Source organism: Pongo abelii, chromosome 4 (assembly GCF_028885655.2).
Source record: "Pongo abelii isolate AG06213 chromosome 4, NHGRI_mPonAbe1-v2.0_pri, whole genome shotgun sequence".
Taxonomy (NCBI): domain Eukaryota; kingdom Metazoa; phylum Chordata; class Mammalia; order Primates; family Hominidae; genus Pongo; species Pongo abelii.
In genome coordinates, this window is record NC_071989.2 from 43,782,321 (window position 1) to 43,798,756 (window position 16,436).

Consider the following 16,436-nt stretch of genomic DNA (forward strand, 5'->3'; position numbering starts at 1 on the left):
GTCGAGAGATCTGCTGTTAGTCTGATGGGCTTCCCTTTGCGGGTATCTCGACCTTTCTCTCTGGCTGCCCTTAACATTTTTTCCTTCATTTCAACTTTGGTGAATCTGACAATTGTGAGTCTTGGAATTGCTCTTTTCGAGGAGTATCTTTGTGACGTTCTCTGCATTTCCTGAATTTGAATGTTGGCCTGCCTTGCTAGGTTGGGGAAGTTCTCCTGGATAATATCCTGAAGAGAGTTTTCCAACTTGGTTCCATTCTCCCCGTCACTTTCAGGTACACCAATCAGACGTAGGTTTTGTCTTTTCACATAGTCCCATATTTCTTGGAGGCTTTGTTTATTTCTTTTTACTCTTTTTTCTCTAAACTTCTCTTCTTACTTCATTTCATTCATTTGATCTTCAATCACTGATACCTTTTCTTCCACTTGATCGAATTGGCTACTGAAGCTTGTGCGTGCATCACATAGTTCTTGTGCCATGGGTTTCAGCTCCATCAGGTCATTTAAGGTCTTCTCTATACTTTTTATTCTACTTAGCCATTTGTCTAATCCTTTTTCAAGGTTTTTAGTTTCTTTGAGATGGGTTGGAACATCCTCCTTTAGCTTTGAGAAGTTTGTTATTACCAATTGTCTGAAGCCTTCTTCTCTCTACTCATCAAAGTCATTCTCTGTCCAGCTTTGTTCTGTTGCTGGCAAGGAGCTGCATTCCTTTGGAGGAGAAGAGGCACTCTGATTCTTAGAATTTTCAGCTTTTCTGTTCTGGTTTCTCCCCATCTTTGTGGTTTTATCTACCTTTGGTCTTTGATGATGGTGACGTACAGATGGGGTCTTGGTGTGGATGTCCTTTCTGTTTGTTAGTTTTCCTTCTAACAGTCAGGACCCTCAGATGCAGGTCTGTTGGAGTTTGCTGGAGGTCCACTTCAGACCTGTTTGCCTGGGTATCACCAGCGGAGGCTGCAAAACAGCAAATATTGCAGAATGGCAAATGTTGCTGCCTGATCCTTCCTCTGGAACCTTCGTCTCAGAGGGTCACCCAGCTGTGTGAGGCATCAGTCAGCCCCTGCTGGGAGGTGCCTTCCAGTTAGGCTACTCAGGGGTCAGGGACCCACTTGAGGAGGCAGTCTGTCCGTTCTCAGATCTCAAACTCTGTGGTGGGAGAACCACTGCTCTCTTCAAAGCTGTCAGACAGGGATGTTTAAGTCTGCAGAAGTTTCTGCTGTGCCCTGTTCCGCTATGCCCTGCCCCTAGAGGTGGAGTCTACAGAGGCAGGCAGGCCTCCTTGAGCTGCGGGGGGCTCCACCCAGTTCGAGCTTCCCAGCTGCTTTGTTTACCTACTCAAGTCTCAGCAATGGCAGATGTCCCTCCATCAGCCTCGCTGCCACCTTGTGGTTCAATCTCAGACTGCTGTGCTAGCAGTGAGTGAGGCTCCATGGGCATGGGACTCTCTGAGCCAGGCATGGGATATGATCTCCTGGTGTGCCATTTGCTAAGACTTTTGGAAAAGCACAATATTAGGGTGGGAGTGTCCTGATTTTCCAGGTACGTTCTGTCATCGCTTCCCTTGGCTAGGAAAGGGGGTTCCCTGACCCCTTGCACTTCCTGGGTGAGGCGATGCCCCATTCTAGTTCAGCTCACACTTCGTGGGCTGCACCCATTGTCCAAAAAGCCCCAGTGCAATGAACACGGTACCTCAGTTGGAAATGCAGAAATCACCCGTCTTCTGCATCGCTCATGCTGGGAGCTGTAGACTGGAGCTGTTCTTATGTGGCCATCTTTGAAAATCCCCCCGACTTGCATATGTTAAACCTTCCTTCTATCTCTGGGACAAAGCCCATTTGATCATGATGTATTGTGTTTTTGATTTGCTATTGGATTCTGTTTGCTAGTATTTTGTTGAGGACTTTTGCATCTATGTTCATCAGGAATATTGATCTGTAGTTTTCTTTTTTGTTATGTCATTTCCTGGGTTTGACACAGGGTGATACCGGCTTCATAGAATGAGTTTGGGAGGATTCTTTCTTTCTCAATCTTTTTGAATAGTTTCAATAGGATTGCTTCCAATTCTTCTTTGACTGTCTGGTAGAATTCAGCTATGAATCCATCTGGCCCTAGGCTTTTTTGTTGCTGGCAATTTCAATCAGTAAATTTTACTTATTCAGTCTCACGGCTTGTTATCTTGTCTGTTCAGGATTTCTATTTCTTCCTGATTTAATCTGGGATGGTTGTAAATTTCCAGGAATTTATCCATTTCTTCTGTGTTTTTTAGTTTGTGTGAATAGAGGTGTTCATAGTAATCTCAATTGATCTTTTGTATTTCTGTTTCATTGGTTGTAATGTCTCTATTTTCATTTCTAATTGAACTTATTCAAAACTTCTCTCCTCTTAGTTAATCTAGTTAATGGTCTATCAATTTTGTTTATCTTTTCAAAGAACCAACTTTTTGTTTTACTAATCTTGTGTAATATTTTTGTTTCAATTTCATTTATTTCTGCTCTGGTCTTTGTTGTTTCTTTTCTTCTCTAGCTTTGGGTTCCTTTGTTCCTGTTTCTTTAGCTCCTTGAGGTGCAATGTTAGGGTGTCAAGTTGTGATCTTTCAGATTTTTTGATGTAGGCATTTAGTGCTATAAACTTTCCTCTTAACACCACTTTTGCTGTATCTCAGAAGTTTTGATAACTGTGTCATATTATCATTCATTTCAAGTAATTTTTAAATTTTCGTCTTGATTTCATTGTTAACCCAAAATTTATACAGGAGCAGATTGTTTAATTTCCATGTATTTGAATAGTTTTGAGAATTTCTTTTGGAGTTTGTTTCTAGTTTTTTCCTACTGTGGTCTGAGAAGATACTTGATATGATTTTGATTTTTAAAAATTATTGATACTTGTTTTGTAGCCAATCATATGGTTTATCTTGGAATATATTCCATATGCTGATGAGAAGAAAGTATATTCTATAGTTTTTGAGTAAGATGTTCTGTAAATATCTGTTAGGTCTATTTGTTTTAGGGTATTGTTAAGTCATTGTTTCTTTGTTGACTTTCTACCTCGATGATCTGTCTAGTGCTGTCAGTGGGGTGTTGAAGCATCCCACTATTATTGTGTTGCTCATTATCTCTTTCCTCAGGTCTAGCAGTAATTGTTTTATGAATTTTGGAGCTCCATAGTTAGGTACACATATATTTTGGATTATAATATTCTCTTGTCAGATTAATCCTTTTATCATTATATAATTGTAACCACCTAACAGGTTATTTCTGCCACTGCACAAGCAAAATCAATTCTTGGCATTGTGGTGAAGAAAGTGTTTAATTGATGCAAGGCCAGTCATGCCATGTGATCAAACCAGGATGGAGATATTACTCAAATCAATCTCATCAAAGGCTTGTAGGTTAGGGGTTTTTCAAAGGCAGTTTGGGGGAAGGGATTGGGCTGACCAGACCAGGTGCTTGCTGCTGATTGTTTGGGTTGGAGATGAAATTACAGGGAGTTGAAGCTGTCCTCTTGTGCTGAGTCACTTCTGTGGGGCCACAGGAGTGGTTGATGGGTCCATATGGGTCCAAGTGAAGCCATCTGTGTCAGACATGCAAAAAACCTGAAAAGATATCTCAAAAGGCTAATCTTAGGTTCTACAATAGTGATGTTATCTGCATGAGTATTTTGGGGGAGTTGCATATCTGTGACCTCTGGAATAATGGCTGTCAATCATTTATATCCAGACCTTAGCAGAATTCAGGCTTTTCTCCTCCTCCTAAGTCTGGTGGTCTCTCATTAGCTTTACAAAGGTGGTTGAGTTTTGGGAAAGATTATTATCATTTAAACTACAAACTAAATGTCTCCCAAAGCTAGCCAAGACTAAGCCCAGGAATAATTAAGGCAGCTTGAAGGCTAAAGGCAAGAGGGAGGTTGGCTAGATCAGATGTCCCCCACTGCCATAATTGTCTCAGTGATATAATTTTTGCAAAGTTGGTTTTGTAATGACCTTCTTTGTCTTTGTCTTTTTTTTTTTTAACTGTTGTTGCTTTAAAGTCTCTTTTATTTAATATAAGAATAGCTACTCCTAGCCGGGCACGGTGGCTCATGCCTGTAAATCCCAGCACTTTCGGAGGCTGAGGCAGGTATATCACCTGAGGTCAGGAGTTCAAGACCAGCCTGACAAAGATGGTGAAACTCCATCTCTACTAAATTTACAAAAAAATTAGCCAGGCATGGTGGGGGGCACCTGTAATCCCAGCTACTCAGGAGGCTGAGGCAGGAGAATTGCTTGAACCCGGGAAGCGGAGGTTGCAGTGAGCCAAGATTGCGCCTTGCTCTCCAGCCTGGGCAACAAAGTGAGACTTCATCTCAAAAAAGAAAAAAAAAAAGAATAGCTACTCCTGCTAGCCTTTGGTTTCCATATACACAGAACATCTTTTCCCATCCCTTTACCTTGTGTTTATGTGAATCCTTATGCATTAGATGAGTCTCTTGAAGACAGCAGATATTTGGTTTGTAATATTTTATCCATTCTGCCAATCTGTATACTTTCAGTGGAGCATTTATGCCATTTATGTTTAATATTAACATTGAGATGTAAGGTACGATTCTCGTCATCATGTTGATTATTACATGGATCCTTTTGTGTGTGTGTGTGTGTGTGTATGTGTTATTGTTTTTATTTTTTTTGTTTTTATTTTTTTGAGACAGAGTCTCTCTCTGTCACCCAGGCTGGAGTGCAGTGGCGAGATCTCCGCTCACTGCAAGCTCTGCCTCCCAGGTTCATGCCATTCTCCTGCCTCAGCCTCCCGAGTAGCTGGGACTACAGGCACTCGCCACCACGCCTGGCTAATTTTTTGTATTTTTAGTAGAGACAGGGTTTCACCGTGTTAGCCAGGATGGTCTCGATCTCCTGACCTCGTGATCCACCCCCCTCGGCCTCCCAAAGTGCTGGGATTACAGGTGTGAGCCACTGTGCCCAGCCATGTGTGTGTGTTATTGTTTTATAGGCCCTGTGAGTTTTATGCTTTCAAGAGGTTCTATTCTGATGCATGTCAACTTTTGGTCTCAAGATTTAGAAGTCCTTTTAGAATTTTGTGTATGGCTGGTCTGGTAGTTACAAATTCCTTCATCATTTACTTGTCTGGAAAATACTTTATTTCTCTTTCATTTATGAAACTTAGTTTTGCTGACACAAAATTCTTGACTGACACTTATTCTGTTTAAGGAGGCTAAAGATTGGACTGTAATCCCTTCTGGCTTGTAAGGTTTCTGCTGAGGGGAAGATTTTTATCAATGACATAAATGTGTGATGATGGAAACAATCCAGTGGGAAGAGAAAATCAATGATGCAGGAGAGAAGAAAAAAAACGTTTTTGGAGGGCTGCTCTTTAGTATATGAGAGTAGATGGAATCTATTCAACATGTAAAGGAGTCTTAGCTAGGCCTTAGATAGGAGTAGGAATTGTTTATCCAAAGTAAAATGAAGGAAGAGAGGTTCCAGTAGGTTGGAAGACATGGTGGGAAGGACTTGAGGAAATTCTTCTCTATTGCTTATTTTACTCAATAAAGTAGGAAGCAAGGTTACCAGCTGTGAGTGAGGAGTGGAAGAAGGCATTAGAGACTTGATGAGAGAAAAGAAGCCATGAAAGAGTTATACAAAAGTGTATGAGGTTTATTGGACTAGGGAAAGTATGTCTGCCAGGAGCTTTAAAGGGCCAACTGAGGTTAGTGACCAGAAATTCAAAGTAAGACAAGCCATTATGTCCAACAGCATGGGTGCAGGCAGAGAGTAGTGGGAAGCTGGATTTAACCAGAGTCATGGTTTAGCAAAGTGAACACAACAACCTGGGAGAGAGACAGGGGAACTTAGGGAGTGCCCAAAGGCATGATAACATCAATAGAGATCCTCCTCCAGTGAATGTCACCAGCCTCCCAGTTGCTCAACTGAGAAACCTTGACCTTTTCCTCAACCCCTAACACCCAAACACCAAGTCGTATTGATTTCACCTCCTAAATATCTCCTCCTTTCCTCATTGGATTAAGCTACTGTAATTTGTCTTCATGTTTATATCATTTCCCCCATAGCAGCCAGAGGTGATGTTTTAGAAATTACAAGCCTGATCATGTGTTACTACCTACTTACAAGCTTCCAGCAGCTTCTTTTTTTTTTTTTCAAGTGGCAGTTTTAAATTTGTGGGTTTTTAATTTATATATGTGAAATACCTTTTTATAGGCAAAAATAATAATAGCATGCTTCTTACTGCCCTTAATGTGAAATGACTCACAAGACCTTGGCTATGGCCAACTCTCCAGCCTCTTTTTTGGCTTATATTTTTCCTTCTTCCCCATATGCCAGCCCTACTTTCTTCTTTCAATTCTTCAAAGTCAGTCATCTCTAAGGGCACATATACCCCCAGAGGATGCCCAAGATGATTCACTGGGATGAGGAAAAAAAATACTAGAACTTCCTTTTATATTTTTTTGTGATTACATATTTTAATTTCTGTGATTATATATTGAAAATGTGTAAATCAGTAGTACATGGATACACTTTATAAATACATATACATATGTTAGAGTAGTGCTCAAAAATGTTTTATTATGCACATGCAGTTGTAAGAATATGTACAGAGACCACATGTACTCAGTTTCACACAAACTTGCATCTTGCAAAACTATAGTCATAACCTTGATATTAATATTGATCTAATTCACTGATCTTATTAAGATTTTCCCAGTTCTTGTATTCATGCATGTGTATGAATTTTAACTCTATGGAATGTTATCACATAAATAGGTTGTTATATTCACCACCACAGTAAAGATACAGGACAAGTCCATTATGACAAGGGCCCTTCAAGTGGCTCTTCTGTAGCCACCTCCTAACCCCCTGTACCCAGTCCCTGACTCCTGCCAGCCACTAATCTGTTCTCCATTTCTATAATTTTGTCATTCCAAGAAAATTATATACAAGAAATCATACAGTAGTAACCTTTTAGGATTGGCATTTTTCACTCACCATACTTCTCGGGCAATTCATCTAAGCTCTTGTATCAATAGTTGGTCCATTTTTATTGCTGAGTGGTATTCCACGTATGAAGGTACCACAATTTGTTTAACCATTCACCAGCTGAGGACATGTAGATTCTTTCCAGTTTGGAGCTATTATCAATAAAGCAACTAATGATGTTGAATATTAAAAAAATGTTTTATTGACAAAGGAAGCCAATCAAAAAAGCTTGTAGACCATAACCCTAATGTTTCAGGTCTTTCCTACCTCAAGATCTTCTGTTCTACCCATCCCTACTTTTAGAACCTCTCCCTACTTTTCTCTAGCTAATGCTTGGACTCCAGAGAAAGTGTTAAAAGTCTTCCCTAACCCCCAGACCAGGGGTACATCCCCCTGTTTTATGCCCCTAATGCTCCTGCGCTTTTCCCCCTAAGCCTACTGTACCTGATATTTTCTATCTGCCCCTCCAGATCTACTCTCCACCCTTCTTCCTTCTGCTCTCAGCCCAGGACTACATCAAATCTCCTTAGTCCTCTGGGTTCCAGTTGACTTTGATCTCTAGGGAGCCCTTGCAGGGGAAGGAAGTAGAGGGAGGGCCTGATCTTATTCCCCCAGCCCCTCACTGTAAGGCTGACTCAGGCAACTTGTGTGTCTAGAAGGAAAGCCTCAGCTTCTCTCTACACAAAACTATCTTTCTAGGTTTTAATATCTGCTCCCTTCCCTTTGTCCCCTTGGTCCTGTTGATGTATTTTGCTTGGTCTAATCTAGGTTTTAAAATTTGAATTAGTTGTTGATACTTAATAATTGGAAGATTTTGCATAAAATTTCAGATGTCTGGCTTCTCTTGAAAAGAAATCAGAAGAAGGTTTGACAACACTGAGCCTGCATTCCAAATAGTAACCATTGTGTGGCCTTGAGTAGAGCCACCCCTTCCACTGGGGCAGCTACTCTTAAGGATTCACCATCCCCACTGACTCCCTGTTGCATACAATAAACTTGCTTTGCTATTACCACCCTGGAACTGGAAGTCCTGGTTTAAAGAATGTGTTGCCCGCTAGGTGGGACCTGTGTCAGACTTCTCATCAGATTTGGAGAAAGGGCATGCTGGCCTCTCCCATCTGTCTACTTCTCTCTCTCTCTCTCCTTGCACCACCTAGAGCGTCCTCTCTCTGGGGTTTCTATTATCCCCTCCTAGACCCCCACTTGCTCCCAGGCTTGCCGCTCCTCTCTGCACTTCTCACATCTTGCCAGAGTGCTTTTTTTTTTTTTCTTTTTTTTGAGATGGAGTCTCACTCTGTCACCTAGGCTGGAGTGCAGTGGTATGACCTTGGCTCACTGCAACCTCCGCCCCCTGGGTTCAAGCAATTCTCCTGTCTCAGCCTCCCAAGTAGCCAGAATTACAGGCAGCTGCCACCACGCCTGGCTAATTTTTTGTATTTATAGTAGAGATGGGGTTTCACTTTCACCATCTTGACCAGGCTGGGCTTGAACCCTTGACCTCGTGATCCACCCGCCTCGGCCTCCCAAAGTGCTGGGATTACAGGTGTGAGGCATCACACCCGGCCCAGAGTGCTCTTTTTAAATGGGACTCAGATTACAACCCTTTCTCTTAAAACCTTGCTATGTTTTCTCATTGCCCTATAGTTAAAGCCTGCATTTCTAAAGCAATCTCCTGGCTTATCTGATCTTTACCTACTACCAGGCTGATCTGGGGCCACGCCTCCTCATTCTGCTTTTCCAGAACAGTGGGTTCCTCAAGCACACACCTTATGTCTCTCCTGGGCAGCACACTTGCCAAGCTCCTGGGCCAAGTATGAGGCTTCTCTCCTCACTTCCTGGTCACAATGTAAGTGCCCTTACCCAGATAGCACCTTTCCATTCTCTGTCTGTATCCCTTCCTAATAGGCGCTATGCTTGTAAGAAGGGATTTTTTTTTCTAGTCTTTCTCTCATTGGACTGTGAGAACAGTGTTTATCTTTTTCACTGCCTGGTGTATAGTAGGTGCTCATTGAACATTTATTGAAAGAGCAGATTTAGAGATATAGCTCTTCATGGAATAGCAGTTTCTACCACTTAGTGATAATGTGGAATACCAGGGCTTCTAAAGTGTTTAGTATGATCATACATTTATGTTATGAGACCTGCCTGTAGGGTGATTGCACATTAGGTGTGGCCATCGAGGCACCTAGGGTAGAGGATTTAAGGAAGCTTTCACCCTTACAATGCCTCTCCTGCCACACTCTAGACCTGGCTCTGGGAGGGAAGCCTTTGCTAAGAACCATGAAAGGAAAAGAGAAAAAGAAAATTAAGATGGTGCTAAAGGGAGATTTGTGATGGTAGCCTGACACCCACCATCTGATTCTTGAACACTCACTGTGGATAGAATGGTGTATGGTGGCCACAGGCAGGAGGGGGCAGCAGAGTGATGATACCTTAACTGACACCTGAGTCAGTGATGGGAGAACTGAGGAGAAGCAGTGGGTTCTTCTACAGGAAATCAAAGGGTGGAATTCATTATTCTAGCCCTTAAAACAACAGCTTACCCAATATGCTACACAAAACCAGGTTTCTGTTTCAGATAAATAGGTGAAGGGACTCTTAATCCTAAAGACTGAAAAGTAGAAAAGAAAGGGGAAGAAGAGTGCCCCAAGGATTGCCATTGGAGGTTCTTTTGCTGGGGCTGATTGCCAGCTGAGATTATTCAAGCCCCAGAGCAAACATTCTGCTCCTGCTCCCTTAGAGCTGCCCTCCCACTGCTCAGTATTGCCTCCTGCGAGGTGGGGGCTGGCTGCAGCAGATACCAGTGAACCAACCATTTTTCCATTCCAGAAGTCCCAGTGGACCTACTTTAATATACCAATAACACTCCTATTTTAAACTAGCTGTATCCATTTTCGTGCTAATAGTCACAGTGCTAAAGTTCTTCAAAGCAGTTATTTTGTAAGTAGGTCGAACAGGTACTTTGGGATCCTGTTCTGTCTGTTTGCTTGCCGGGTAACCTCTTTGTTATGTAATTCAAAGTCTGGTACAGTTTGAACCAAAACAAAAAATGAATGATGTTTCACTTTGGAGTCAAGATTCATTCATTTTCTAACATTAATCATTTTCATTACACAATAAGTCTATATTCATGATAAAAAATAGAAAATACAAATAAGCAAAACTAAATTGAAAGGAAAACCATCTGTGATCTGCCAATTAGAAAATCTCTATTCTAAACATTTTGGTAAATATGCTACCAGATTTTTATCTATGCAAATGTGTATTTGTATTTTTCCTCACTTGTATATTGAACATCTTTTCATATTAATAAATAATTTAGCATCATTACTTTTGATAGCTTCATGGTGTGAAATTATAAAATTAGATCTACCACACTTTATTTTAACTCTCTCTCTTGCTGGATACTTAAGCTATTCCCAATATCACAGAAGCCTTTTTATACATGCATCCTTGTACATGCATCAGATTCTTTAAGATTGCCAAAGGTGAAATGGCTGGGTCCCAGGGTGCAACTATTTTTTAGCATTTCAGTACATAATACCAAAGTACAATCCAGAACCATTGTACCAATTAATGCTCCCACCAGCAGCACATTGCAGTGTTGATTTCCTCCTGGCCTCACCAGCACTCTGTCAACACTGGGTACTGGTGTGTCGTGTATATGACATTACATGCCAGGCACTGAGAGTGAAATAAAACAGTTCATGTTGGGAATGGGGCAAGAGAGGGAGATAAACAAGGGAGTTGACAGCTACAGACCAGTTAGCTGAGATTACAGTACATTGGGGCTCCAAGAGCAAAGAATCTGAACATCATGTTCATCCTAGGACAAGTGTTACAGAGGCTTCTTGAAGAGGTTCATTCTGAGGCTTGCCTTGAAGGATCATTAGGAGTTAATGATGAGTGTATTAAGCCATTCTTACATTTCTATAAAGAAATGCCTGAAATTGAGTAATTTTTTTTTTCCAAGACGGAGTCTTGCATTGTCACCTAGGCTGGAGAGCAGTGGTGCGATCTCGGCTCACTGCAACCTCTGCCTCCCTGTGTTCAAGTGATTCTCCTGCCTCAGCCTCCCAAGTAGCTGGGATTACAGGTACCTGCCACCGGGCCCATCTAATTTTTGTATTTTTAGTAGAGACAACGTTTCACCATGTTGGCCAGGCTGGTCTCAAACTCCTGACCTCGTGATCCTCCCACCTTGGCCTCCCAAAGTGCTGGGATTACAGGTGTGAGCCGCCGCGCCCAGCCAAAATTGAGTAATTTATAAGAAAAAAAGGTTTTATTAGCTCATGATTCTGCAGGCTGTACAGGAAGCGTGGTGGCATCTGCTTCTGTAGAGGCCTCAGGAAGCTCCAGTCATGGTGGAAGGTGGAAGGCACATCACACTGTGAAAGCAGGAGCAAGAGTTGGGGGAACATGCCACAAGATCCCGTCACGTTTAAAGAACCAGATCTCATGTGAACTCAGAGCAAGAGCTCACTTATCACTAAGGATATGGCCCAAGCCATTCATGAGATATCGGCCCCCATGACCCAAACACCTCCCACCAGACTCCACCTCCAACATTGGGGATTACATTTCAATGAGATTTGGGTGGGGACAAATGTCCAAACTATATTGATGAGTAAAAACAAGAGTAAAGAACAGGGAAGGAATGATGGAGAGAATGATCCAGGTAGAGAAAAGCTTCCAGGCATGAATGTTCAGCACCTTTTCAGGGAGCAACAAAAAGTTCTGTACTGGTTGCAATGAAGGGTGCATGGGGCGTTGGGGATGGTGGACAGGAATGATGGACAGTGAGGCTGATGAGATGGGCTGGGTCTCATCAAGAAGTGCTCTCCAGGCTTAGCAAAGGAGCTCTAGCTTTATCTGGAAACTTTCCTTGGGAGGGAGGACTTGGCATCAAAACCTGTGTGTGGAAGACACACTGATCCAAGGGAAGGGCACTGATGCTGGGCTCAAGCATTGCTTTGTCGTTCCCTGATGAGCTCTCTGAGTTTGGTAACAGCCACTCTCTGTCTAGTAAAGGAAAGGAGCTGATCCAGGTCCTCTCCAGTTCTCTCTATCTATGCTCCTATGAATTCTGGCACAATTTTAACTTTTTTTCCTTCCAGAAAAGGTGGCCATTAAGATCCTGGACAAGACCAAGTTAGACCAGAAAACCCAGAGGCTACTATCCCGAGAAATCTCCAGCATGGAAAAGCTGCACCATCCCAACATCATCCGCCTTTACGAAGTAGTGGAGACCCTATCCAAGCTGCACTTGGTGATGGAGTATGCAGGGGGTGGGGAGCTCTTTGGAAAAATTAGCACTGAGGGGAAGCTCTCTGAACCAGAAAGCAAGCTCATCTTCTCCCAGATTGTGTCTGCCGTGAAGCACATGGTGAGCAGGGGTGAGAGTGAGAACCTTGCTCCCATTCCACTGACACTGGGAGCACAGGGCTTTAGGTTACTAACCCTCAAGTGTCCCAGAGGGCTTTTGTCCTACAAAGCAGACGGTAGTCTCTTCTGAGAGTCAGAAGTCTGGCTGGGATCGTGCTCCTTGCCTGTGAAGCAACATCCAGGGATGTCCAGTTACACGTCAACCTCCTAGCTTTTGCAGACGTTGGCAGGAATCACTGGGAGCAGCTGATGAATATCACCCACTCCCTGGCCATACCCATTTCTCCAACCTCATCTTCCACTATCTGGATAGCTGGCTCCTCACTGCTTCTTGGTTTTGCTTTCCTACTTCTGTCTAGGATGCCCTCATATGACATCTCACATTCTAAATCCTATCCATACTTCATGGCCAGCTGGGTTCTCTCTCTCTCTCTCTCCCACCCCCCCTCTCCGTGTGTGTGTGTGTGTGTGTGTGTGTGCGTGTGTGTGTGAGAGAGAGAGAGATGTTCTTCAATCTCACATCAGTTATACTGATCTTTTGCCTTCAGTAAGATCCCCTAGCTCTTATTGCCTCTGTGCCCACTCTGTCACCCAGGATGGAGTGCAGTGGCATGATCTTGGCTTACTGCAAACTCTGCCTCCCGGGTTCAAGCGATTCTCCTGCCTCAGCCTCCCAAGTAGCTGGGATTACAGGCATGTGCCACCATGCCTGGCTGATTTTGTATTTTTAGTAGAGATGAGGTTTCACCATGTTGGTCAGGCTGGTCTCAAAATCCTGACCTCAAGTGTTCCACCTGCCTCGGTCTCCCGAAGTAGTGGAATTACAGGCGTGAGCCACTGTGTCTGGCTGGTTGTGTCATTCTTATTTTAGTTCTTTGGTTACTTCTTTAGATAAATCTGGACTCCTAATGCACACTCTGTAGTTCCCCCAAGAACTGGCTGTTTTGCTGCCTCCTTATTTTTGGCCGTATTGCGGGCCATACAGGAGGAATCTGACTTGCAGACCTGACATTACTTTTACTACCAAAAGTTTTAGTCAGTCACCATCTTTACTCAGATCCCAGTTGAATGGATCTGTCAGAAAAGAGACACTTGTCTAGGGTCTATATTAGTTGAGAGGCTATTTCCAATTCGCTTCTCAGCCTGCATGGTTGTGGGAGCAAGAACTGGGATCAGTGAGCCACAGTGAACCTCATTACATGCCAGGCACTGAAAAAGTCAAATAAAACAGTCCATGCTAGCAATGGGGCAAAAGAGGGAGAATTTGCAAGGGAATTTGTGACCTAGAGGGCCCAAAATAGCAGTAGGGAAGGAGAGGAGGAAGAAAAAGAAGTGAGCCAGGGAGAAGAACTTGACTGTAGTGGTGGTGGGTGTTTCAGAACTGTGATATATGACCAATCATCATTTAAGTGGCTTTGGGCTGTGGTGAACTTTCCCAGGGCCAGAGAATAAGCCAGACCCATACCAAGTAATAGAACAGATGGGCAAAGAGTCTTCCACATTCTACTTGGAAAAGTAACCTGGTGGGAGAACAGAAGAGAATCCAGCAATAGAAGGTACAGATGTTAGTCTTCAGCAGCTCTACGCCCTGCCATTTCTCCAACTCTCTGCAAACAGAAAGTGTGTTTCATAGCCATAGATCCACATCTTATTGAGTTTGTTTATATGCCAAGACCATGCTGAGCACTGTTCTCATCATATATAGTTAGCATCATATATAGTTCTCACCACAGCCTATGGTTATCAGTATCCCACTTTACAAAGAAGGAAACTGACATTCACAGTACCCAGCTGGTATAGTTGAACCTAGAATTGACCAGACTGTCCCCTCCAAAGCCTGGATTCTTATTCCAGGAGGGCCATCAGGAAAGGTGACAAACACAAAGCCATTTTCCAAGAGCCTTTGGGACTGAACAGGTCAAGGGTCCTCTGAAGATTGTCTGGTTTCAGGATGCAAGGGTGGGAGTGGAGCATGTGCCCACAATCCACAGTGTGTGTTCTGTGGCTAGATCCTTGCCAAATGCAACTACCTCCCTTTGGCTGAATTCTGTAAAGATAAAAGAGTCCACCCCAAAAAGCATGGCTGGAAAGTCAGGGGAGGGCTCCAAGCCTTCCTGGTCAAACGATCCATCAGCCAGAAAAACCCATGTATGACCTCAACAACTAAGGATTACTGTTTCATTGTATTTCAGAATGTGTAGTTTCATAAGATCTGGGTCTTATTTCTGGTGTTAGTTTCTGAGTCCACATGTGTGGAACAGACTCCAACCCTTACCACATAGAATAGGAACTTTGGTCTATTTGGGGAGGTGTGGGCATTACATTAGGCTAAAGGTTACGACAGGGTTTGCTATCATGACTTAAGTTGATCCTCACTGAATTTGTTATTCCACCATCATTATCTCACTGTTTCAGAGCAACTGATACATTTTTTATTTTGACATTTTACTGTAAAAATGACTTTTCTCTGTGTCTTCTTCCACAGCATGAAAACCAAATTATTCATAGAGATCTGAAAGCAGAAAATGTGTTCTATACCAGTAATACTTGTGTGAAGGTGGGCGATTTTGGATTCAGCACAGTAAGCAAAAAAGGTGAAATGCTGAACACTTTCTGTGGGTCTCCTCCCTACGCTGCGCCTGAACTCTTCCGGGACGAGCACTACATCGGCATTTACGTGGATATCTGGGCCTTGGGGGTGCTTTTGTACTTCATGGTGACTGGCACCATGCCATTTCGGGCAGAAACCGTGGCCAAACTGAAAAAGAGCATTCTCGAGGGCACATACAGTGTACCGCCGCACGTGTCAGAGCCCTGCCACCGACTCATCCGAGGAGTCCTTCAGCAGATCCCCACGGAGAGGTACGGAATCGACTGCATCATGAATGATGAATGGATGCAAGGGGTGCCATACCCTACACCTTTGGAACCTTTCCAACTGGATCCCAAACATTTGTCGGAAACCAGCACTCTCAAGGAAGAAGAAAATGAGGTCAAAAGCACTTTAGAACATTTGGGCATTACAGAAGAGCATATTCGAAATAACCAAGGGAGAGATGCTCGCAGCTCAATCACAGGGGTCTATAGAATTATTTTACATAGAGTCCAAAGGAAGAAGGCTTTGGAAAGTGTCCCAGTCATGATGCTACCAGACCCTAAAGAAAGAGACCTCAAAAAAGGGTCCCGTGTCTACAGAGGGATAAGACACACATCCAAATTTTGCTCGATTTTATAAATTGCACTAGACTGCTTGTAATTAACCAAGATCATTGTTGCTGCTTCTAAATTTTTTTCAAGGACAACTTGAGTGGAGACATTTTTGTAATTTTTAAATAAACTTAAATTTGAGATATGCATTTTTTTCTCCAAAAAAGTCTATTAGCTCAGATTCTGGCTTGATTTGGGATCTTGTTTTATTATTAAATTTCAGCATTCATTCATTTAATCAAGAAATGTTTATCCAGTGCCTCCTGTGTGTCAGGCACTATTTAAGGTGCTAGGGAAACAGCAAGAAATAAATAGGCAAGGTCCCTCCTCTCATGTGCAGGACATTCTAACCCAGGACAAAGGTACTAACAACTACATTTTTGTAAAAAAGAAAAAGATCAGTGATAGATGCTATGCAGAGAATTCAAACAGGTTGATCTGATATCAGAGGCTTGCTACTTTGGATTAGTCATTAAGGTAGGCCACTTTGAGTACATATCAGTTTAAGATCTGAATGAGAAGCAGGAGTGACTCTTACAAAATGCCAGAGCATTCCAGGCAGCTAGGGGTTTCAGACTCAGTTTCCCCCAAAACAGAGCCTAAGACAAAGGCTTCCATGTAAAGTAGTTTATTTGGGAAGTGATCCCAGAGCACATGAGTGAAGGACAGAGGAAACAGGGAAAGCTAATACACAGACACATTAGCAAGTTTGCTAGTGCTACAGTTTCTGGTGCTTGGTTTTGCAGGATCCTCAGAGGAGCCTGATGAAACACATCTCAGGTGTCTGCCCTGGGTATGAAAGGGGAAAGCATTTAACCATAAGCTCTTGCTCACCGCTGATCAAGCGTGGCCCTTTGTGT

The 16,436-nt window shown here is 42.9% G+C and overlaps 1 protein-coding gene across 4 annotated transcripts in view; it reads left to right on the forward strand.

The window, feature by feature from the left end:
* NIM1K (NIM1 serine/threonine protein kinase) overlaps positions 1 to 15,725 on the forward strand; it is a 91,444-nt gene extending 75,719 nt beyond the window's left edge. For all 4 annotated transcript variants that reach the window (XM_063724098.1, XM_063724096.1, XM_002815532.4 and 1 more), the window contains 2 exons: positions 12,102 to 12,370; positions 14,855 to 15,725. In XM_063724098.1, the coding sequence (XP_063580168.1) occupies positions 12,102 to 12,370; positions 14,855 to 15,604 (1,019 nt within the window). In that variant the 3' untranslated portion in view covers positions 15,605 to 15,725. The remainder of the gene's footprint in view (positions 1 to 12,101; positions 12,371 to 14,854) is intronic.
* Positions 15,726 to 16,436: the final 711 nt, after the last annotated feature.